Raw genomic sequence first — 25727 nt, 5'->3', positions numbered from 1 at the left:
TAAAAAAAAAAAAAAACTTCTATGTTTTTGAAGTTTCTTAAATAGAAAGTACTTTTTTTTTTTTTTACCTTTTCTCCATGGCTGGAAACCAAAAGGCTGAATTGCAAGATGTGAACAGTGAGAATTTTGAGGGAAAAAAGGCAAAATCTTAAGATAGAAACATGCAATTGTGAGAAAAAACATCAAGATTGTGAGATAAAAAGGTTTTTTTAATTCCATGGAGAAAACAAGCTTACATACTTTTACTAACTTGAAGGGAGTAGTTTCTTCAAAAAATGTTTATCCTCCACAGGAGAAAGAAAATCATAAGGATTTGGTAGGTAAATAATGACAAATTTATGTATGAACTATTTCTTTAACATTTCATCACTAAGATTTTATCCCTTCAACCCTCAGAGAAACACACCTGTGCAGCGGTTTATAACCCCTGGAGCTGCAATCTCACCTCATCTTTTCCCAACATACCCATAATGCCTCATTCTATGTGCTTGTTGTGGTGATCGTCATGCTGAAGGTAACAGAAGCGTGATCTTTCTGTAATGACAGTGAGAGAACACCGGCACGTTTGAGCGCCGCGCTCACCCGCTTGTACGTTCAGCCACATTACCGTCAAATGCAAAAGCTCTTACTCTGAGTACACACAGATTTCGTTTACTACTTAAACAATCCTCCGAGAGTTTCGGCACAGATGTGGCGCCGCATAAAAAAGAAAAACAGTCCCAGTTCTGAATCTGTGGTTCTCGCTCGGGTCATAAATGCATCGTCTATGTGAGGGGCTCTTGGGAAATATGTTGAGTTTGTTTGCTTGAGTTTTCCTTTTTGTTTTTTTTTCTTATTTGCATCTAGCTAGATACATACAGAGCGGAGGTGATACGGTAAGGATGCAGGGAGCTCTCAGCTGTTTAATTTGCGGCCTGCCGTGTTGGACAGAGCACGGTACAGTAGGTCTGATTAATTAAATTTGCCTCGCTCAGGACGGAATTCTTACTGTTGTCAAGATTTCAATTTTATGTTGAATATTCTCTAAAGGACAGGCCCTTAAATCTTATGGGCGGAGAACGGCAGTGGGCTGTGAACATAACCATAGGCTAACTGCTAATGATAAGAACACGCGACAGAAGAGGCATCTATAACACACTCACTGAATTAGATTGTCAATCACTGCTGTGTCCATCGACCCAGTAAAGAGACCAGAGAGAAATGTTGAAACATGAGCTTGAGACTTTGACATCAGTGTGTCAGTATTCAGATGTCTTCATCGAATAATTAATGTATGCGGTTAAATCAAGTAAGGGCTGTAAAGTGAAGCTAAGGTGAATATATCAAACATAATAACTAATAATTATTCACTACTATTCAAAAGTTTGGAGTTGGTAAGATTGTTTTAATGTTTTGAAAGAAGTCTCTACTGCTCACAGAGGCTTCATTTATTTAAAAATAATAATAATACATTAAAAACCGTAATATTGTGAAATATTATTACAATTTTAAAAAACGTTTTTTCTATTTGAATATATTTAAAAATGTAATTTATTCCAGTGATGCAAAGCTGAATTTTCAGCATCATTACTCCAGTCTTCAGCGTCACATGATCCTTCAGAAATCATTCTAATATGCTGATTTGCTGCTCAAGAAACATTTTATTATTACCAATGTTTTCAGGATTTTGTCATAAATTGAAAGTTTACAAGAATTAATTTGAAATAGAAATCTTTTTTAACATTATAAACATCTTTACTGTCTTTTTTAATCAGTTTAATGTGCGCTTGCTGAATAAAAATAATTCATTTATTTAAAAAAAAAAAAGTTTAAACAGTAGTGTAAATGTTTGTAAGCAACTGAAAAAAGCACAAATGTCAGGGCATGTCAAAACTTCTCCAGGGCCCCAAAAACACCCTCGGACCCCAGAGGGTTAAATATAATCTTTTTTTTTTGTTTGTTTTTTTTTTGTTTTTTTTGTCAGTTGTCTATAAATATATCTTCATGAGTGTTGATTTATTTATGCAGTGGTGTGAGTGATTTCAGTGCATGCTTTGTCCTCATTTGCATCATAATTGGATTAGTATAAAATAAGAAATTTAGAACAGGGTACAGTACATGGCTCTGCACGTCTAAAAGTAATAATGAGTAGTTTAAGTGTTAATTATGGCACATCATCCACCCCCGTACCTTACTTTGTGGGCTGGTTTTTATAATTAAAAATACCTGCTTTTGATCAGAGGTAGCTGTGTATTAACTTGTATTGTAACTTTTCAGATTTCTGCAACGTGATGTTGCTAATATTCAGCTTAATAGCAATGGTTGTGTTCTTATTTTAAGCAACCTCTACAGTGTTTGTTAATTCAGTCATTCAGTCCATTAATGAATATCTGTTAAAGGAATTGTTCAACCAAAAATGAACATTTGCTGAAAAATGACTAACCCTCAGGTCATCTGAGATGTAGATGAGTTTGTTGCTTCATCAGAACAGATTTGGAGAAATGTAGCATTACATCATTTGTTCACCAATGGATCCTCTGCAGTGAATGGGTGCCGTCAGAATGAGAGTCCAAACAGCTGATAAAAACATCACAATAATCCACAAGTACTCCACACCACTCCAGTCCATCAATTAACATCTTGTGAAGCAAAAACCTAAAATACATGTCCTCTAACAAATGTTTTGTCTTTTCTGAAACCAGAGAGAAATATGCACAGATCAAGCACTGCCTACAAGTGAAAACATTCCAAAAGCGTTTTAAACAAATATAAATTTGTTTTTATGTGAGAGGACAACAGAGGACGTACTTTTTCCACTGGATTGTGGACTAGTATTTTGGCCAGAAGTGACGGTTTAAAGTTAAAAATTTTCAGCTTTTCACAAGACATTAATTGATGGACTGGAGTCATGTGGATTATTGTGATGTTTTTGTCAGCTGTTTGGAATCTCATTCGGCACCCATTCACTGCAGAGGATCCATTGGTGAACAAATGCTGTAATGCTAAATTTCTCCAAAGCTTTGAAATACCTCAGTCATTATATAGAAGAGCTAGTGTACCAACAAGCAAAGGTATATTTGAATTTTGTACTTTCAGAGTAGAGTATACCATGTTTTTTTTTTTTGTCCTTTCCTCATTTATTAATCATCATTTGAGTGAGTTTCTCAGCTGTATGAGGCGATTTCTGCTGAGGTCGTCACACATTTCACAACATGCAGTGGCCTCAACTGACCACAGACGCCCAGCATGCTGGCCAGATCTCTGAATTATGCATCAATCTCTGACCACTACATAGAAAGCAGTGATACCAGAAACAGTTTCCACAGTTCCCATACAAAAAGCCATGTATAGTCAAGTCAAGTCAAGTCAAGTTTATTTGTACAGCGCTTTTCACGATACAAATCATTGCAAAGCAACTTTACAGCAAATTAAGTTTCTACAATATTTAGTGGTAGCTTATCGGTGACTGTCATGGGCTATATGCTAATAGCGGACTCGGGAAGATCAAAATAAAACTAGTGATAACAAGGCGCTCTGATTGTTTTTGTTGTAGAATACGATAGGGGATGTATTCACACGTTATAGAAACGAAAATGATGGTGTATAAAATTGATTTTAAGATTAAAAAATTAGACGACAAACAATTAACTTGACGGAGCTCAAACTCAAAACACACGGCAGCCTATACTGTATGTCCACTTTACTGTACGCGTTTGGGATAGAATAACAATGTTATTTATTATACATAAATAACATTATGTATAATGCTTTGTTAAGGAGGCGCTCAGCCTTTGCAGTTTTTTTTTGGCCTTTTTTTTTTATCCATGTGACCTGCATTGAGGTCAATTCCTCATGTGTCTTGCCTTGGGATGTGATGTTTTGCAGTTTGGTGTCAGTTTTTGGGGTGTCAGCGGATGTTTTTGAGGCGGTGACAATTTTGTGGCCCCCGCTTTTTTCAGCAGATTCTGGCACGTTACTTTGTTTAATCGGATAATTGTGTAAATGTAATGCCATCATTTCATCAAAGAGAAAAGGTGAACTGATGACATTTTCCCAAATGTCAGAGTTATCTTAAGTCTTTTATTACATCACATTTAAACGAGGACAAGCATTCGCTGTCTTCTGATGCTATTATTGCAACATGAAATCAGGTATTCATAGAAATTGCTTATTATACTAACGTGACTGACAGCGGATGGTCCGTCAGGGTTATCAGGTGTGGGCTTTGTGTGGCTACTTATAAAAAAAACAGAATAATCATTTTGAATTAGATTATATATCTTATGAAGAAAATGTAGTGCTTGTCTGTGCAAAATCCACCGCTATGAAGGTAGGGTGTTGTGGACGGTTGTCAGGGTGTTGCTTGCTATTCTGAGTAAGATGTTGCTATTTGTGGTTGCTAAGCATGTCTTGGCGGTTACTCTTTTGTCTCTATGATATTCTGATCCATACAAAACGCACACACAAATGAGTCAAAATGTGTCTAGTTTCCTATTAAAATATGTTCAATGTCAAGATCAGTTAAGAAACATTTTTATTAATTTTTATTCAGATTATATTTAAAGAATATATTTTGTTCTGAGAAATATGTACAGTTTTCCCCCCTCATTGTATGCATAAATCCAGGCCAAAAATAAAAAAATTATTTTCTTAAAAAAAAGTTTTGCTTTTAGAGTCAGTATTTTTCTGTTAAAGGAATCTATATATCCTCAAAACAATGTAAATTTACTTGAAGCAAAGTATTTATTAATCGTTATTCAAATTATGTGAAGAGAAATTTTTTTGACCAAAAATATGTGCAAGGTTTATGCTGAAAACAAATTATTGGGCAATTAATTATCTAAAACAAATTGTAATAGCTTATGCAGTTTTGCTTCTCAAGTAAATGTAATTTTAGGGTTACTTGTACTTAACAGTATGGTAACTTGTAATAGCTTATGTAATTTTGCTTCTCAAGTAAATTTATCCATATTTAAAATTTTAGGCTTTTTATTTAGATTTTTTTTAACCAGAAAATTACAAAAAAAAGTGTAAAAGTATGACCAATATTATAGCAAATTCCATTAATTATGGAAATCTGAATATATAGATGGAAGAGGAATATTTACAGCAAACCCAGTGAAGCTCGGCCCTTCTCTCTGGTGTTCTGTTTGAGCATTACCCATTAGTCATTAACACAGTATGCTAATAATAATGGGTGTGCGTATTTGATGCCCTCAAGGTCCTGCTTTTCATCTACATTTTTGTCTCTTTCTCCGTGACTTCTAATTCCTCTCACATCTGATTCCACATTTCAGTTTCGTCCGCGAAATACAGATCGGTGAAACCTTCTGCAGCTCTTCTGCATCAATAACTTATGTTCTTCTGATACAAATGAACAGCTCTTGTGTATTTCCTCAGCTTCAATTACCATTCCCAGCATTCTCTGTTTCTGCATGTGTGTGTGTGTGTGTGTGTGTGTGTACGCTTGAGGCAGTTAGACAGAATGTTCATTATCATACCATAGGTCAGGTCTGTGTGTATTTCCCTAATTGCCTCTCCTTGTACGTGATTTTTTTTTCTCCTATTGCCTTTCTTCTTCTTCTTGTTTGATGATGCCAAATTCCAGGCCTGAGTGTCCTGTCTGATTTCTCCGTACATCCGTCTGTGCTCGGAATTATTCATCGGGATAGTAGGTGTGACGTGCAGCGTTTAAGTAAGTGCCTCGGACCGACCAAAGATGAGAAGCTTTCTCCTTTCCCCCTCCATCCCGCAAACACAGACCCTCCAGTGACCTGACAACGGTTTCTGCAAGACATCACACAACATCATACAGAAACAATGAGGCTTGTTGTTTCCCAATAAGAAAACGAGGGTGGTGAAGGAGTTTGACGCCATTGTCAATCTTTCTCCGACTATCTGCGCCCTCCCCTTCTCTTTTTTCATTTCTTTTTTCCATCGGAGTCTCATAAAAGCAAATTATGTTTTCCCGTGTTTGTAAACAGCACCGAGGTGACAGGGTTCTACCTGTGGAGAGGCTGCAGTCATTGAGAGTAGCTCATCCATTTCTAATGCAATTAGAGGTATCAGTATCTTCTCCTGAGAAGCGCTTCCTGCATGGCCACAATATGGTTCCTCCTTCCGTTTAAATCCCCTGGATTAGATTTGAGTGTCAGCTGGCAGACCTGCTAAGTGTCCCCTGACTAAGTTGACTGGAATGTGTGTCAGTGTATTACATGGCTTTTCAAATGTTTTTCATTGGTTTGTGCACAGAATGGTGTTGCAGAAGATAGACTGACTGTGTGAACATACTTAAATTCATTTTAGAGGAGATGTCTCTCTGAAAATTCTGAAACACTTTGCAATAATATTCAGCTTGTTTAATGTTATTTAAAGGGGTCCTATTATGCTCTTTTACAGTGTCTTGAATTTGTTTTGTGGGTGTACTAGAACATACTCTCATGCTTGGTGGTTCGAAAAACGCATTATTTTTTACATAATTTACATTATTACAATACCTTTCTCCCCAGTCTGGCACAAACGGCTCGATTAGTTCCGGGTTTGATGAACGCCCGCCTTCCGAAAAACGAAATGTGATGTGATTGGTTAGCTATCCCAGTGCGTTGTGATTGGCGAACAGCTTGGTGGGTGTTTCAGTACTGCCCCGCCCCTTGCCAAAGCAGCAAGTTTAGTTAAGGATGGCGTCAATATTGCCATATCAATTTGAGCCGGGTTCAAACCCAGAGAATATTGAACAAGAGGATCGCGCAGAACCTTTGCACGCACGGATGTTGCAAGACATATTAGAGTGGTAACGTTATTGTTGTTTTTTAATTTTTTGGGGGCTAAATCACGTTTTAGATAGGATGTCAACAACCGCTTAAAAATAACTGCATTTACTATGTACAGATAAGTGCATATGTATTATTTTTATTGTTATTTAATTCTAACATTCTAACATGAATTGCAGTGAAACTGTTATACAGTTGAATTTATTTATACCATAGTCCAGTGTTTCCCAGGTGTCCAGTATTATACTGTCAGCAATGTATTATAAAAACGTTTTCATAATTGTAACATACATATTTACATACATAATTATTCAGGTGCATGTGTAATAACTTTCGAAAACTTGAGGCTACAGCAGCACTTCTTCTTTGTCGTCGTCTTGTCTGATGCACTCAGCCCACGAGCTCGCCCCTCCCCACCCCCCAACCTTACACACTGACTAAAATTCAAAAAGTGAAAAAGCATAATAGGACCCCTTTAATGAATTTGGTATAATGAACAACATTTTTAATATATTTATTAATCTACAGGTTTCCTTTTTCAAGTAATGCCATAGAAGAACCATTTTTGGTTCCCCACTACTTAACAAAGAAACATATTTTCTTAGTGTGAAGAACAGTTTAAAACGAATGGTTCTTTATTGGCATCTTTGGTTCCATGAAGAACCTTTAAGATCCATGAAACCTTTCCATACCTTCTTTGATTCTTTGTAGTGGAAGAAGGTTCTTTAGTTTATACATATATATATATATATATACATACTGTGTATATGTGTGTGTGTGTGTGTACCTTTCAGTGCCAGTAAAGAACCTTCATTTTTAATAGTTTAGATTAATGTTAATTTATCTTAATTCATTAGTGTTCATTTATGATTGTTCATAATGAACATTGACATTCATACAACTTGTGAAACATGTTATACATGTATTAGTATTGTTCATTTTTTGTTAGCTATTGCATTACTGTTATATTGAACCTTATAGTAAAATTAAATGAAAATTCTCAATAAAAATTATTGATTTTTATCAATAATTACGCAAATATGTGGGTGTAAGACTTGCTGGCATGATGTTGGAGCATTATATGTGGTTGCAGGATGTTGCTGTGTGGTTACTAAAGTTTTTTTATTGTTTTGCTAGGGTGTTCTGTGTGGTTGCTAGGTGGTTACATTTTAATAATTAAAGTTAGGTGTTTGTTCAAATCCTTAACCCTAACTAGGAGCAATATCAATAGATATCTGAAAGAATTTGATCATGAATATTTGAGATCATATTAAAATCTCTTGATTTTTGAGCACAAATTTTGGTATCTTAGCAAATCTGACATCAGTTTGAGACATTGTTGAGATTTTGTAGAAGATCTAGAGGAGATATATGTGACCCTGGACCACAAAAGCAGTCTCAAGTCGCTGGGGTATATTTGTAGCAATAGCCAAATAAACATTGTATGGGTCAAAATTATCCATTTTTCTTTTATGCCAAAAATCATTAGGATATTAAGTAAAGATCATGTTCCATGAAGATATTTTGTAAATTTCCTACTGTAAATATATTAAAACTTCATTTTTGATTAGTAATATGCATTGCTAAGAACTTCATTTGGACAACTTTAAAGGCGATTTTCTCAATATTTTGATTTTTTTTTTTTTTTTTTGCTCCCTCAGATTCCAGATTTTCAAATAGTTGTATCTCGGCCAACTATTGTCCGATCCTAACAAACCATACATCAATGGAAAGCTTATTTATTCAGCTTTCAGATGATGTATAAATCTCAATTTCGAAAAAATTGACCCTTATGGCTGGTTTTGTGGTCCAGGGTCACATATATGAGAATACTTAGGTCTTTTACTCAAGATAAAAATCTGAGAATCAAGAGATATTAGCAAAAGTCTTATAAGTCATATGCTTTCTGTTTAATCTCATTGCTGTCTAGAAGAAACAGTTAAGATGTTAAAATGATTCCATTTGTGGAATTTTCTTTCCAATTATTATTATAATTTTTTTTTTTTTTGTGGAAACCAACCATACTAACATACATAATATCCCTTATGTTATATAGGATGAATGTGCATCTAATGTTTTTTATATATTTGCTGCTGTTTCACATGTTCTGTAATATACATGAAAATGCCATTAACTTTACATGCTTCTTCAGAGAAGATTGACTGAGCTGGTGTTCCTTTAACATGAGTCCTCCGTGTCATTAATAAGGGTCATTTAGCGTGTGGGAGAGAGCGCTGGCCCGCGCTCTTTGTCTTTAGTGACACCAGCGCCAAATGAGGAGAGACAATGTCTCCCACTGATCAATGAGGGGGAAAAAAGGCTGGCAGTGAAATGAAGTTAAATCTAATGTGATAAACGGCCCCGTCTGTCAGTGGGATCAGATCAGAGGTTTTAATTTTATTCAAGACATTGCGGCTCAGGTAAATAAATAAAGGGTGTAATGTAAGGAGGCGCAGCGCTCCCTAGAGAATCTCAGCCTGAAATTTTAGAGGGTGAGATGCCATTTAACGAAGATAATTTATGTCTGCTGTAGACCATCCACCCAAGATCTGAGATCTTCACATTGGAATTTTATTTTATTTTTTTATTTTTATAAAGTGAAAAAATGGTTTCAGTGGATAACAATAAATTTATATGATTATTGTTGTTGTTTTTTTGCTTGCATCTGTGCAGGAAATGCCATCCGGCCAATCGCATTGCGAGCAGTGTCCGCCATAGCGAAAGCTCTTCCCGGTTTTCCCATTCTGGCCACCGGAGGCATCGACTCTGCAGAATCCGGATTGCAGTTCCTTCATGCAGGAGCCACAGTGTTACAGGTAAGTGGTCGAGTCTTAGTCCCAGTCCAAGACAGTGTGCATTATCAGATCGGGATATTTTATATTAGCACTTCATTCAAATTGAGCTGAATATGAACAAATATGCTGAAAGTCAAATATAATCTAATAAGATTTTATATTAATAAGACCACCACAGAAGGCTGTTTGTAAAAGGATATGCGAATAAAATAAATTGCAGTACTGATAAAAACACCATTTGAATGTAATAAGTAGTTTCAACAATGTTAATTAAGTTTGATCAAATATTCAAAAAAATATCATATATGGGTATTAAAGCAGTAAAGGTGCATTTTGCGTGTCTGTGATCTTTATTTTTAATTGTTTACTTTTATATGCAAGATTTATTGCTTTATTACTTTATAAAACACTTAACAGCTCATTAGAACTACAGCGCTGCTCAAACTCATCAACAGAACCTGGATTTGTTGTGTTTTGAACCTGCTTGTTGTGTGACATCACCATAATTAATAATCAGCGCAACTCAAGTCAAAGTATGTTTGTAGTTTATGACACAATTTGTCATGGTGTGCATTGTGTGTGTGCATTGATACGCAATTACTTTTAATTGGTATTGTCAGCCCTGCATTCGTCTCAGCTGTATGCAAAGTTTTAATGAGAAAACTTTGTCATAAATGAGATACAGTATAGTTAAGCATAATATTTAGATTGCAGATTGAAAAGTGTTTCTAAACTCTCCACATCATGGCATGCTTGTGTCTAGGGAGTAATCAAATAGAGAATCTGTATGCAAATTGATTCTCTATCTTTGAATAAATGCATTTACTATTTTTAAAGGTTAATTTAATGTTTCGGTAATGTCTTTCCCTCTCCTACCTGTTCACTGGGAACTCTTGGGATCTGAAGAGCTTTTTTGCATTCAGACATTTGTCCTTTGAGTTAATATGAAAATTTAATTACGGAATATCTTGGGCTCTTGATAGAATCATAATGCTTTCGATTACAGATCCGCCGCCTTTAAAAAGCCATAATTTGTATTTCATCTTACACAATATAATCACTATTTGTGATGCTTTTCTTGCTTTAGAGATGTTCCTGCGAGCGATGAAAGGAAATGTGCTTTTGTGTTAATATTTTGGGTTTAGTGGAGGATTAGTGCTGTGAATCGTGGGGTTTGGATCTGGAAGATGAGTTTGTGGAGAACACACGCTGTGGCACGCATCCTTTCAAACACATCAAAGAGTCTGACTGCTGAGAGACCGCATGCAACACGCGTCTATGTGCTTCATCAGCACCGATCTGATTGCTGCTTCCTCTCCAGATCCTTTGCCGTGTTTTATCCTCCAGGATAAAACCTGCTCAACCGGGCCTGGCTTGGTTTCGTTCCCCATACGCCTGTCGAATTCAGGTCGGATCCGGGTCAATGGAGAACGAAGCACCTTTTGGATGAGGAACGGGTGGCGGTTGAAAGAATGCGCTGTAATTCGAACTGTTGCAATCAGCGAGACTTGTAGTCAGAACTGAAGGGACATGGAAGAACTGAATGGGAGAATCAGGCTCTTCAAAAGACACGAAACGTCTCGGTGTAAACACAAACGCCGTAGGCACTCGCGCTATTGTTTCTAAGCAGACACATCGATTCGGCGCCACATCAAAAGTATTCTCCCAAGAACAAATAATATAATGAAGTCCATTCATATCCTGCATTGATTTCTCCGGATTGAATAGTGTTGAACCTGTGGAGTTTTGACTTTTCTTGGTTATTGAAGACAGGATTTAGGATATGTCGGCACCAGAGCCTGATTTATCCCATTAACTAAGAGAACTGCAAAACCGTAAAGAAAATCGTGTAGAGCTTCGGTGATACCTGCAGTCTTTCGGCTTTAAATTTCTCTAAAAGTCAAGCAAAGTGTGCAAAAAAAAACCAAATCATTCCATTCAAATGATGCACGGTATCCTGGAGAACAGTAGATTCTTTATTAAAATCATAACTCAAAGTACATCGCTGTGGTTCTTCCACATTCTACACGGGTCTTGGATGTCGCAGTGATGTCAGATACACCGGCAGTGTCTGCGGCTCAGATTCGCATTGAGAAAATTGAGATCAGCATTGAGAGATTTAGATATTTATTTTAGCAAATCAGTTCATCAGGACGTTCTTAAAAGTACGTATTTAATCAACCTTGTTTTATAATTGAGTGATTTACAAATGTTTTGCAGATGGGCCGAATCATTTAAGAGAATTGCTTTAAATTAATGATTCATTTGCAAATTGTACATCACTAGGATTTAGGACATATTTGGATTACAAAAAAATGATCTGTAACAGGGTTATTATAGTAACTAAAAACTAAAACTGAAACTAAAATTAAAACCATTAAAAAATGTTACTTGAAATAAAATAAAGGTTAACTGAAATAATATATATATATAAAACGTATTTGTTACTTATTTTATTTCCATTGTCAAGGCACCATTTCTCATTTTAGTTTAACTTGATGTACTAAAATAAACTAAAACCAAAATAAAAATTTATAAAAACCATATAGATATAAAAAATTACTAAAATTGACAAAAGCACATTATAAAATTACTAAAACTTTAACAAAAATGAAAATGAAACCAGAAAATGTAAAAATAGTGATAGCTACTAAATTTGCACTGATCTGTACCAAACTTCGTTTAGATCATTTTTGTTGCAAATATGTCTTATTTTTAAACAACCAAAATAAAATGTTTTTAGAAATGTTGCCTACCATGTTGGTTTTCTGTAAGTATCCTCAAAATTTCAATATAATGTGTTTTCAAAAAAAAAAAAAAAAAAGACCTGACCAAATTGTTACATTTTGGAATGTTTCATTTAGTTTTAAAATAACATTTAAATAAAATATTTAAAAGTTTTTGTGTTTATAGAATGTATGTTTATATTTAGTGATATTGGTCCTAACATTTAAAAAAATTCATATGTAATTTACCCAGTCTCATGTCATTCCAAACCTGTATAACTTTCTTTGTTTTGCAGAACAAAAAAATAAGATATTTTATTTTCAAGAACGTTAAGGTCTAAGTAAAACTGAAGCCAAAAACCAATGAGATATTTAAAAAATAAAATAAATTGTGCATATGTTCAACAGAAGAAAGTAATATCGTTTGGAACAACATGAGGGTGAGTAAATGATGACAGAATTTTCCTTTTTGGATGAACTGTCTCTTTAAAAACAAGCTTTCTTCTGTCTTAATTCACATTACATAGCATCATTTGACAAACCAGGAGAGCTGATAACCAACATTGCTGTAATGTTACCGGGCTTCTGAGAGCCCATGTACTTTATTCTACCGAAGCTAATATGATCTGCTTGTCGATCGATACTCTTTAGTTGATTCATTACCGAATACATCGCTTTGCAATCACCCTGTAGAGGATCCGGGGCTCCTCATGGCGCCGTATTGACTTTCATGTGTGTTAGTGGATAAGTAACCCACCTGTGTTTAACGCCTGTTATTATTCTAGGAAAAAAAAAAAAAAAAGATCTTGGAATGCTGCTAGATTAAGAAAAAGCGTAACACAGTCAAATGACTTTCATTTACTGAAGCAATGATGTCAAACATTCACACTCACGGTGTTGTTGTAAAGTATAATGTCTGCTGCTTTAATAAGATTGGGCTGTTATGATAGATTTTCGCCTGTCATAATGAGACCGTAAAATAGCTGCATTTAGTGGCAGCTGTAGAAGATCAGGACAGAGTTTTCATAGGGAGGTCTTTGGGGGCAATGGAGCAATATTTCACTAATGGCAGAGCTGGTTCAATCTTAATGATCCACACTGTAATTTGGGTCCTTCCCAGTGCATGTAAACAGTTGCGAGCTGCAATAAAGAGACCGTCATCAAGTAGTAAAAATGACTTGTGGCCCAGAAAGCATCAGGATTTTGTAATTTCGTTTCAAACTGCTAAATGTTTCCGTAGAGAGGGGTGAAAAACAAAAGAATTGTCAACAACAAAGCAAGCATTTAACAAGCAGATGGTTAGAATCCACCCTGGGAAAGCACTCAACGTTTTTTTACACTTGCTTTTGGATGCAGTTAGATTACGTTACAGTAACATTCTAGATCTTTTTTTTTTTTTTTTTACAAATATTGTAACCAGAGCATGATGTGCCAGTTTACATATCTGGATTATTATACGTCAACTTTTAGATGTTTAGTTCTAAATATGTCTCTTTTTTTTTTAAAGGGGACATCAGATGAAATTTTCACTTTTTTAGCTTTTTTTGCATTTAGTTAGGTTTCTGGTATGTCTGCCAGCTCAGAACAGCTGAAAAGAAAACACACAGCCAGTTTGTTATGGGCTGTCTTGAGTCTGAAACTGTGTCATCCAGCGAGCTGTTTCGGTTTGCAGCCAGTTTCTACGTACATAGTTAGCTAATGAGCCATATACGGAGTCCAAGGCAGCAATTCACGCCTCTTGTGTCGACACGCCCCACAGAAAAGAAGGGTGGGGTGAGCAGTAGCTCATTATCATTTAAAGAGACATGCACCTAAACGGCTTGCTGTGAACAGAGCTGGGTTTGACAAGTTAAAATGGGTGTTGTTTTACAAACCATATGTTTAGTTTATGGAACTAAATGAGGCTGAATTAATGATGACAGAATTTTATTTTCTTCTTTTTTTTTGGGTGAACTATCCATTTAAAACCCACAGGCGTTCCTGTTATGCGACTACACACAAAAAAGAAACAAAAGAATCGCTGCTTGCATCCGCAGACATAAGGGTAAAGGTTACACCCTCTTGTTAGACACAATACTAGACTGTATTGACTAAATATAGTCCCCTAGTTCAGTGGCTTGTGAAACATATTTACTTCCAGTGACTTCTATAAAGATACAGTCTTTTTACCTGAAGCGCTAGACAAAATATCAGTTGCTCGTATTTTCCCGGTGTGTTGGTCAATCCGTGCGAATCAAAAAGGACAAGAGCTTCATGCATAGTCATTGTAACATTTTGGGGGGAGATGGTGCACAGCTAAATGCCAGGATTTTATTGCAGGAAATAAAAGAGCAGATAGAAAGAGAGGAGCGAGAGAGAAAGAGAGAGCAAGATGAGGGTAGAGGAGCAGGAGCGCTGAATCTAAAAGTGTCTGAGATCTCAAAAGGAGTCGAAATCAATGCACCACCACAGTTTTCAGAGACGATAAAAAGGACCTGCCGTCTCAATTGCCTGGAAACTACTTAGAAATTCTCACTTCAGATTTATTTCAGGACTCAGCCACATTAGCGCTAAATACTCCAGGTCAGGATATCTTTGATGTTCGGCATCAAATGAAAAGCAATAATGGGCAGCGACTTCTGTTCACAGAGCAACAAGCCTGGGATTTTACAGCCTCATCAGACACAGGATCACGCCGTTTAGTCTTGTTTGCAGTTCTTTTCATCATAATGAATCATTTGTTCGCTCAAATCCCACGTTTTTCTTTAAATGCGTCTGTAAATAGAGAACAAAAATTGTCATGGCACATATCTATTCAGTTTTTTTTTTTCTCTGATAAACAATAGACCACCCATCCTCCCTCCGTAAGACCCGTGTTCCTCTCATACCTGTGAAAAACGACTGTCTGCTCTGTTAACTGCAATAATTACGAATCAATTGTTAAACTACTCGCCAGGCATCAGTGGACTTGTGTATTTGTTGATGTTAAATCAAGGTGAAATGTCATCAAACCGAATTGGAGTCATTCACAAAACAAACGTTTGTTTGTGGTGTGTGGATACAAACTGCGGCGTAAACGGAGAGAGAAACAAGTTTTATGCAAATGAGAATCTTAATGAAAACATATCTCCCAGAGATGAGCTAGCCAGGGTAAATGCCTCCATGTTCTCAGCGTGACGTATGCCGCGTAGGATTTAATTTTTAAATATACAAATGACGCAGCACGGCTGATGATCTGCGCGGCCCCCTTCCCCCTGAGAAAGTCTGCGTTGACTGTGAGGAGGAGGGAGTAGGCTGGGAATTGTTAGGAATTTAGGAATTCTGGTTCTGAATCCACTTAGCGATTTGGGTTCCTTAATGATTTCATTTGCAGCCTCCTCCTTTCCCACTAAACAAAAACAGTGCTATTTTTGCTACCATATTTTTTGTACTTTTTTTAATTTTTTTTTTATTAAAGTGCCATTTATTACAGGGGTAAGCATCCATATGTGCAACTTTAACTACTCTAGTACTAATGCTGCTAGTCTCACTAGCATTAAGTATACATAATGGCATTTGTTCTCAAAGTGTGCTGCACGCCCCTTAAGGGGAACTGGGCGTATTGTAAAGGCTTTATTTGTTGTAATATTCATTTATATAATATATTTTATTTTATTTAATTTTATATTATTATTATTATGTTGCTTTAATATCACTCCAGCAAAGCAGTATTATTTATTTATTTATTGAGTTATTGTATTTATTTATATATAGTCTGTATTTTATATAATTGCAATGTTTTATGTATTTTTTACAACACGAAAAGTATATGCTTTTTCATTTTCATTATTCAGCATTTTCAAAACAATCAAAATATGGGACCATATATATACATATATTATACTTGAATTATTGCTTTGAATGTTACAGTATTACAGTATGCTACAGTATTACTTTTTAATTACTTTTTTAATTTGTTATAATACCCATTTATGCTATATATTTATGCTATATATTATATTATATATCTAAATATAAATATATATATATATATATATATATATATATTATTGTGCATGAACTGTTGCTTGCAACACATAAAGTATGTTTGTTTGTTTTTTAATAATCTAAATGTCATAGCAGGGCACAAAAGGGCATTAAATTGCTTCAGACTGATAACTTATGGTTCTTTGTGACTGATTCTTTATCAAATTCTACTGCACTGATTGCTCTGTTTGTTGCTTGTGATAAGCAACAACAATGCAGTTGAAAATAAGTGTCTATTTATTGTGTTTGCTCTATCATCACATTCAATTCAGATTGCAACTCACAACTCATTTCTTTGGCTGTCGTCCTGTAGTTTCAGTAGCAGTGCAGGAAACTCTGTCTATAGTATTTGTGTGCGCTTTTTTTGTCTGCATCTATGGAGGACCGAAGACGTTCAAGTTCAAGATGTTCAGGACTGTTAAAGGAATGAAAATCAATCTGAAAATTTGAACTGGTTATGAATAAGAACCTTTTATCAAACCCAATCCTAGATATCAGATACAAGCTCGGAGAGAGTCGAGATCCAAAGGTCTGCGTGTCGAGTCAGGAACCAGCTGTGACGCTCACAAAGCGACTGAATGCTAATCCTGTGAAAGAAGGCAGTTCTCGGGCCCACTTCGGCTGTCAGATCGGCGATAGCACCAGGAGATAAGCGTGTCTTATCTGCTTCCTTAAGATGCGGTGTGACTGCCATCTGAAGTGCCGTAGACACTTGCACAAAGGCGGGCTTCAAGCGCTCCTTGCATATCACAGTCTCTGAGCAACAGAAGTGTAACAGAGTCAATGGAAAGGGCTCGGGTGCACGCTGACGTGTGCTTGATGAGTGTGCATAAGCTTGGCGTTATCGGCCTCGTCTATGCCCTGCCGGTAATGAGAGAATGAGTTAGATTTCTCTTAAGGTCAATTGTATTCAGCATGTGCGTTGTAGTACTGCTTTGATTCGGCATGCTGCCGTTTGTCTTTTGTAGCTTCATTTGAAGGATGGCACATGTTTTACTGACCTCCGTTTCTTTTTCTCCCTGGATGTGCATATATTTATTTGCATGTGTTTGTTAATGTGCATATACAACAACTTAAAGGGATAGTTCACATAGAAATTAAAATTCAGCCTTTATTTACTCATTTACTCAAGTGAATGCAGACTGACAAGCACAAATGTGAATAAAAAGCACCATAAAATATCATAAATAAAAAGTGACAATTAGTCACAAGATGTTGCTTGTATATTTTATTTTATGCAAAAAAGTGGCCAGTACATGAAATATTGTGGTGGTATCAAACTTATCTGCAGAAATATTTGTATTTTATTTTAATCATTAGTAGGAATTTATTTTTATTTATTTGTTTTTATTTTATTTATTTTGCTGTTGCAAGCATGAAGATGTTACATGTAAATTGATTTTCATTATATGCATATATATAAGTCTGGCCAGTACACGCAACATTTCTGCTTTTGCGTTCCAAAATTGTTTATTTTATTTTATTTTTATTTTATTTGAATGTATTTTATACTTACTTAAATTCATTTATTTTATTTTAAAAATGTTTTATTATTTATTTTATTTGTAAATGTATTTATTTATTTATGTTTACAGTCAAGGGCTACCACAGAGACACATGTAAATTCTCAGGACAACCGTTTCAGTGATATATATGTCGGTTGTAGGGATATTTTATATGTGGTTTTAAAAAAATAAATGCTTACAGCAGCTTTGAGATGGTGCCATTCTGTCATGATGTTGCATGTGTGTGGAGGTGTATTGTGATTTTTTTCTTTTAGACATTTTGCCTTTTTATTTATAGCATAGTAGTGGAGAGAGGACAGGAATGTTATAGCACATGGAATTGGGAAATGTTGCAAGTCGGATTTAAACTTGCATTGCCCATATGTGCACTAATCACTAGACCACAGTGTACACTGTTATTAAAGAAATGTGTGTTTTTCACTCAGGTGTGCAGTGCAGTACAAAACCAGGACTTCACCGTGATTGAAGACTACTGCACTGGTCTGAAAGCCCTGCTCTATCTCAAAAGCATTGAGGAGCTCCAGGACTGGGACGGCCAGTCGCCTCCTACGGCCCGCCATCAGAAAGGAAAGCCTGTGGCCTCACTGCAGGAAGTCAAAGGAAGGGTGAGAGACTTCACAGCTGTTTTAAAACACCCTTTTACTGATGATTACCCCTCGCCGACTTTCCTCTCACGTTGTTTTTCTTATTACAGTACTCCGACATGCCATTAAGGAGCTAAACGCAATTCCCATAATTCTACAGCTTTAGGAACAAGTGCTCATTAATGCAGCATTAGCATTAAACCCGTGGACTTGCATTCTTCCATTTACTTGTTGTTAGTTCATAAAAATCCACATAATAACAGTGCTGTCCAATACGCAAAGTGGCCGCTTGCACTTCTGCAATCTCAAAGGTGAAAGAACATTATAGAGCAGCGTTTAGTCATTATGCTCCTGTTTTACTCTTTCTTCTGGTAAAAGGAAGCACTTGGAGCAAAATGAGCACTAAGGTTAAAGTACGCCACGCCGATCTAATTTTCCCAAGTTTGAATCAAGCCTTGACTTAGGGGAGAAAATAATTGGTTTATTTTATATCTCAACTTTTATTCCTTCTTTTTCCTGGCACATGCCATTTACATAACAGCAGCAACCAAAAAAATATAGAATCACAAAATGAGATTCAACAAAGGCAGCTGTTCATGCATTTAATGGTTTGTACTTCACGTGTATGTTCAGCCCTCGGTAATCTCCCTCATTATTTGTGCACAAGGAATATTAGGCAGCATGTAAATGAGCAAAACTTCAGTAAACTCCTTTCAAAGCGGCGAATTAAAGGCCTTTATCAGATCACAGCCTTTCTGCTAATACACCAGCCGAGGGAAAAGCTTTGAAGCCCGCCTAGTGTTTTTTAACATGCTAGCTGCGACTTCTCAGCTTCTGACTGCAAGACGGCTCAGCGCAATAGTTTAAATGCTAATGCCAAATGAGCATCGGGGAATGAAGCAATAAAACGAAAGAGAAGCAGGCAGTGATAAGTGTAAGTCATTTTCATGTCGGCAGGACATTAGTGCTGGAATTGGCACAACGATAACATTGGCTCTGGGAAAGCCGAGGGAAGATGTGGAGCATTGTGTAGAAACATCACTACGGTCCACGTGTCCCCCGGCAGCGTTGAGCTGCATTCAGGGTTCAGTCACTGAGCGCACGGGTCACAGGGATGTTCGGTTGACAGGCGGTCTTTTGTAAACTGAGAGAGGGGAAGAAAAATCAATGAACATTAGACCATGTGAGCATTGTACTTCACATCTGCTATTGTACAGGCAAGCTACTTCTCTGTCAGATGGATATATAAGAAAAATAGATTTGCATTTCTTAAGGAAAAATGCCAGTTCTTGCAAGGAGATATGTGATAAAAATTCATTCTGCAATTATGCATATCAATCATGATGCATAATTGCCGGCAAGCATAAATCCAAGTCAAAGAAGATTTGTTTTATTTAGACCATGACGTTTTGTGATCTTCAGTCAAATAGGGCGTTTTATCAGAAATGTATTTTTCATTTACAGTACTGTTCAAAAGTTTGGGGTCAGTAAGATATTAAGAAATTAATATGCGCTAAATTGATCAAAGTACAAAACGAGGATTGGTCAAGAAAAATGTATGAGGATTGCGATATAAGCCAAGAGGAGCCTGGTTTTCCTTTGCTAAACAAAGGAAACGTTGCTTCCTTTGTTCCTGTAAACAAAACTTGGTTCTCGTGAGACTATCATATTCTAACCGAAGCTTACTCTACACCTACTAGTTTGCGGAAGCTAGAGATTACGGATTATAAAGTTTTAAATATGTATATTTTTAACTTCAGGAGGCCTTTATTATAAAAACTCAGCTTTGCATCACACAAATAAATTACGTTTTTTTTTAAATATGTGAAATAGAAAAAATTGTACAGTATTACTGTTTTTACTGACAAATAAATACAGCCTTGGTGAGCTTCCAAAACCTTTTATTAAATTAATTTATTAATTAAAATATTAATTAAGATCTGCATCGGTAGATATGATCATATTAGGTACTTGAAAAGAATTTTAAAACAATAGAGGCACAAAAAATTGTATTTTGTTGAATTCACCTTTTTACATTTTTCTTAATTATAATTGTTGAAATGTTAAAATCACTGTTATATGTTTGAATTGTTTGCCATATTTTAGTCTATGTACAATTTCTAATGGATAATCTATTCCAAATACTGTTGTCATTATCATCACATGAAACATTTTAGAGAACATTTATTTAATTGTTTGTTTTTTGTTTTGTTTCTGTGATTTGTCCAGAAAAGTTCACATTAATAGGTCCAAAGTGAATTGACTGCTCACTAACATTTACCAGGTCCGAGGCGTTTCTCTAAAAATGGAGAAAAATCATTACCATCGCATGTAGTGTATCTGGACCATTTCAGTCCCTGTATTCAAGATGTGTATGATTTGAAAAACATCTGGTTTAAAACACAAAGGTATTAATCTTTTAATAGGATGGAAACACTGTATAAGCAGTGGCTCCATGACACAAACTCACATGCTCCATCTGTTCTACTTCCTCCCTAATCAGGGCATTGTGTCGGCCCCTGACAGTGTGAGGCAAGACAACCTTGCTGAAGGCTTCATTACCATTATAGTCCTGCCAGGCAACACTGAGCCGCACAGACAGCTGGGCTGCTGTTTACAAGTGTTAATACCCCCACGGTCTGGCCTAGCCGAGAGAAAGTGCATCAGATGACCAGCAGACAGTTTCAGTGTTGCACTGCCTAAGCGCAGCGTTTTAGAAATGGCAGCGAAAAACCAACCGCACATCCCCTGAGAGGACGACGCTCGCTGCCTCGGCGAAAAGAAAAAACAAACTTGTCTTTCGCTGAACGCTCCCTTAGGCTCCGCTTTATCAACCACAATGACTTCTGAGCTCTCGTCTTCTTTCCTTCTCGTTGTGGAGTGATCAAACTGCCTTTTTTATTCTTTGTGGCTAACAAATTTTCTCATACCCCTCGCTGTCCTCCATCACCCTTTCTTATCGCTTCTGTCTTCAGTTTGCCACTTTTTTTCCCCTTTGTCTCCCTTCCTCTTTTGCTCTCTCTTGTCTCTCAAGCTTTATATAAAGCGTGTCTGGGCTAGTGCTCGCTGTTCTCAGGCTCATCCAGCTTGCCACAGGTGAGCTGTCAGTCAGCGGAGGGGTTGTCTAAGAGCGGGCTGACAGGTAATATCAGTCTGGAGTCCTTCCCTGCCTGACACAACTCACTGGAAATATAACGTTGTCCAACCATTGGCCCTGCATTTCAATTTCCTGCCCATGTTGTCTTTTATCGTGCAAAATTAATTAAAAATAACTTGAAACACAATAGAGGTACTTCAAATGTCATGCAAGATTTTTTTTATTACAGCGTTTGCAAGGCAAGTAGTGCATTGAAAACCTTGCACTACTTTTTATTATTATTCTTACACTTCTTCAATCTAACCACTTAAGATACAGATTAATTTTAAGTATGGCCTTGAGTTTCTTTTTGCTTTTTTTAATAAAATAAATTTGTTCTGACTGGATGAAACATCTTTAAAGTCATAAACCACACAATCTATTTTAATGCGGCAAGTTTGTACATTACAAACTATATTACTTGGCGGAAGAGTTGTTTAAAATGTATTATTTTTTATCTTTTTATCATTATTATTTAGAATTAATTATTAATCAGTTATTACTAAAAATAAATGTAACACTTTTCTGAACATTGATTTCTTGTATTATATGGATGGATGGAAAGATTTATAGCTGTTATTGAATTGTGGCCGCACATATTAATGCTCCATGTTTCCAAGTTTAAGATAATATGATAAATTATATTACTTGACTAAAGTTATTTATAATTATTTATAATTTTTAATCTTTTTTTGCCATTGTTATTATTCAATAAATGTTAATGTCTCATTTTAAAAATAAACCTTATAAAACAGTATGAAAAAACAGTATGCTCTGCCATAATGTTGTTTCAGTGAATTAATAAATAAATATGTGCCGTAAATATGTCAATGGAGGAAGCACTTTGTGAGGTCTTTACATTTATTTATTCATCTTTCTTGTATCCCAGCTTAATATGCAAGGACAAAACATTGCTCTGTTTGTTTGAACATCCCAACAAACTCAACACGGATACATTAGCTCAACCAGTTTAGGACGAGATCTGTTTGGCCTCACCGATGAGAAATAAAGTGTTTGAGAAACCTGTTTGAACACGTTCATTATTTTTGCTATTCTGTTTGGTGATGTTAGAGGAACAGAAATCACACACTTTATCTTTAAAAGCTTTTCCCCCCAAAACCATCCCATCTTGCAATCTAGCCGCTCGATTGGAATCATGTTTACTTTAGGTGACATATGGGGTCATTTGTGCATAAAGCTGTGAACGGGCCAGTGGAGAACAGTTTAGAGCACTGCTTTAGTGCACATTAAATATGAAGCGACTCAGCCGGCCGCTGTCCTGTTTGCCTGGCCCGAGTGAAGATGTACTGTTATTGCCGAGCGATTGTCCGACTGCTCAGTGGGGTCTTTCATTAGCCCTCTCTCATATCTGACCCACGAGACACTGGCCAATCACAATGCATAACATGCTGCTAGCGTCGTTCAGGGAGGTGTCAGTGCCGCAAAAGTCTGATGGGCTTAAAGCAAGTTACAGTTGAATAAATGTTGGGTAATAATTATATATACTTCAATGTTATCTGCATAAAACCCAGATATAGTACATAGTTTTAAGTTCATTAAATAGTTGCTCTGAGTTATGATTCATAATTATGAGACCATGAGTTATGTTTTCTTTTTGTAATCAGTTTGAGTTTTGTAAATGAAAGTTATTATAATATTACAAATATATAAAGCCATCTGGGGTTTTCTATGGTGAATATTAATCAAATATATAAATTTTTCTTGTTAAATGTGAAGTTTGTCATTCCTGAGCCACTAGCTTAATTATGAAAATTAATTTTTATAAAACACGTTTCCAGAGCACATCCTCATCTGCCATTGGTCGGTCAAACAGATTTCCCTGCCCTAAACTCACGCCATTGATTAAGCCAGTGTTGCTATTGGGGCATCATTTGGGATGCTGGAAAGAAAAAAAAAAACTAACAATTGTTTTCAAAAAATTTTCAGTCTTTACACTTTTCAGGGAAATCAACCAAAAATATCTTTCTTATAGTTGTCTTTGCATATTTAGCTGGGATTACAGAAAACATTTTATATAGTATTTTATTATTATTTATATACCATTACAGTTTTTAATAATATTTTGAATTAGCTTTTATTTTTTATCATTTCAATTTTAGTAATAATGCTTTTGTCTTTTTTTTTTATTTTATTGAAGCTTTTTGACATTTACAGGGTTTAAACATAGTTGACATATCCGAGCTAGCTTTTGTCATTTGTATTATTTTAAAAATATTTTATATAGTATAAAATTTAATTAAATACCTAATAAGTGTGTATTTATTATGTATTTAATTTATACTAGCACTATTAATATATATTAATTTTAGTTGTATTAATTCAAATTAAACATTTCAGTTAGTTGACAAAGCAAAATTGCTCATTTTCATTTGTTTTTTAATTTTACGTTTTTCATGTAATATTTATATTTTATTTTATTTCAATGACCAGTTAGTTTTATTTAACATTAACAACACTGATTTGAACATAAAAAAGCACAAACTTCACATTTAAAGTGCCCCTATTGTGGATTTTTGAAAATGACCTTTCATGCAGTGTGTAACACAGCTCTAAGTGAATGAAAACATCCTGCAAAGTTTTAAATCTGAACGTGCACCGTGTATAAAGTTATTGGTCAGACCCATTGGTCTGAATGAAAATGCAAATTCATTCTTTGCCACTAGGTGCCGCTTTTGGAGCAGTAAAATAGCGGTTTCCCCGGTAACGCGTCACGCAAAGGAGGAGTTTGGAAAAATAGTTGAGCGAATCGTTTGGGAGTCGTTGAGCAAGTAAGGTAAAAATAAATGCATATTATAAGACAATGAAAGTGTTTTTTGACCTTGCATGCATGTAATCACCGCAGATTAGCGTCACGCAAAGGAGGAGTTTGGAAAAATAGTTGAGCGAATCGTTTGGGAGTCGTTGAGCAAGTAAGGTAAAAATAAATGCATATTATAAGACAATGAAAGTGTTTTTTGACCTTGCATGCATGTCAACCTGTTGTTGGGGACTCCCAAAACCAAAATATAAACCTTTCATTACCCATAATAGGGGCACTTTAAACTATAGTTATTTATATTGATGGCAGCATAAGTTTGGACAGTAGTTTTTTCAGTCTCCAGTATAATGATTGTATCCTCTTTGTAATATTGTGTTCTGTGTAAACAATAAGTTGAATCAAGCAGCCCGTCTTGTCACCTAAATGAATCTTTGTTCAACTGATAATCTGCGATGTGTTGTTTACAAATTTGAGAGGATGGTACTAGTGAGAAAATGTGTGTGTACTATTAAAAAATAAATTAAAAAAACAATGCATCCGATTAGAAGAGTCTCTTTGATAGCTGAAAACATAGGACTTGCATGTGGGGTGGTGGACGCCACCCAGTAGTGCTATGTTCGATACATCGATACGACGATGTATCGTCACAGAGATTTGACGATACGAGTATCGATACAGCTGTCTCTGTATCGATATCGCGGCACGTGCGTTGCAGTGGACCGCTCTTAATTTGAATACAAGAACACCGTTTAAAATGGAGTAGAAAAGTGTGAGGTTTCTAAAAAATTATGAATAGAGCTAAATATATTGGCTACAACAAGGTTTAATCTGGCCGCAGAGGAACACAACTGGGTTGCCTGATATAAAGAGACGTAATCCCCGAAACAGAGCTTCGTACTTGCACAATACGGAAATATTTGCTAAGTGTGGTACTTATCTTTGTCAACCTGGCAACCATGTGCACGCGCTCTCTCTCCACTGTGGATAAACGCGCTTGCTTTCTGAAAACACCGCTTAGCTTGCAGTTTAGCGATCTCCACTTCAATATTCTATTCTCAGAAAAGTGTAATTCATCAAGTGTTCATTTATGAGAGAGAGAGAGAGAGAGAGGGGCTGTGTATGTATGAATGACCTCCGTTTTGCCGTGTTTCTCTATTAACAGTAAAGCTGTGGCTTTAATTCCTTTAGAAACAATGATGCTACCAGCTCCTTGTTGAAAAAGATAATGTAGCTCTTGAGCGATTAAGCTATTTAGTAGATAAAATTGCGGGGCAGCGCTAAAAAGTTTGTCTAAATGCGAAAAATAATGTCTGTGCGCGCGCGCAGCGTGAGTGACTAAACGTGTGTGCGTGAGGTACAGTGAAGACAGCGCATTAGTTTAGAACTCTTCTAATTTAAATTTTTTAAACGTAGAGAGTGTGTTGATT

The 25727-nt window shown here is 35.9% G+C and overlaps 1 protein-coding gene across 1 annotated transcript in view; it reads left to right on the top strand.

The window, feature by feature from the left end:
* Positions 1-25727, top strand: part of LOC107712781 (dihydropyrimidine dehydrogenase [NADP(+)]-like) — a 184713-nt gene that overhangs the window by 145244 nt on the left and 13742 nt on the right. Inside the window, exons 19-20 of the mRNA XM_016518117.1 lie at positions 9423-9565; positions 18227-18406. Of these exons, the coding sequence (XP_016373603.1) occupies positions 9423-9565; positions 18227-18406 (323 nt within the window). The remainder of the gene's footprint in view (positions 1-9422; positions 9566-18226; positions 18407-25727) is intronic.

Source organism: Sinocyclocheilus rhinocerous, unplaced genomic scaffold, assembly GCF_001515625.1.
Source record: "Sinocyclocheilus rhinocerous isolate Xijiao unplaced genomic scaffold, SAMN03320098_v1.1 scaffold1740, whole genome shotgun sequence".
Lineage (NCBI taxonomy): Eukaryota > Metazoa > Chordata > Actinopteri > Cypriniformes > Cyprinidae > Sinocyclocheilus > Sinocyclocheilus rhinocerous.
Note: the sequence above shows the minus strand (reverse complement) of the source record. Positions and strands in the feature narration are given on the sequence as shown.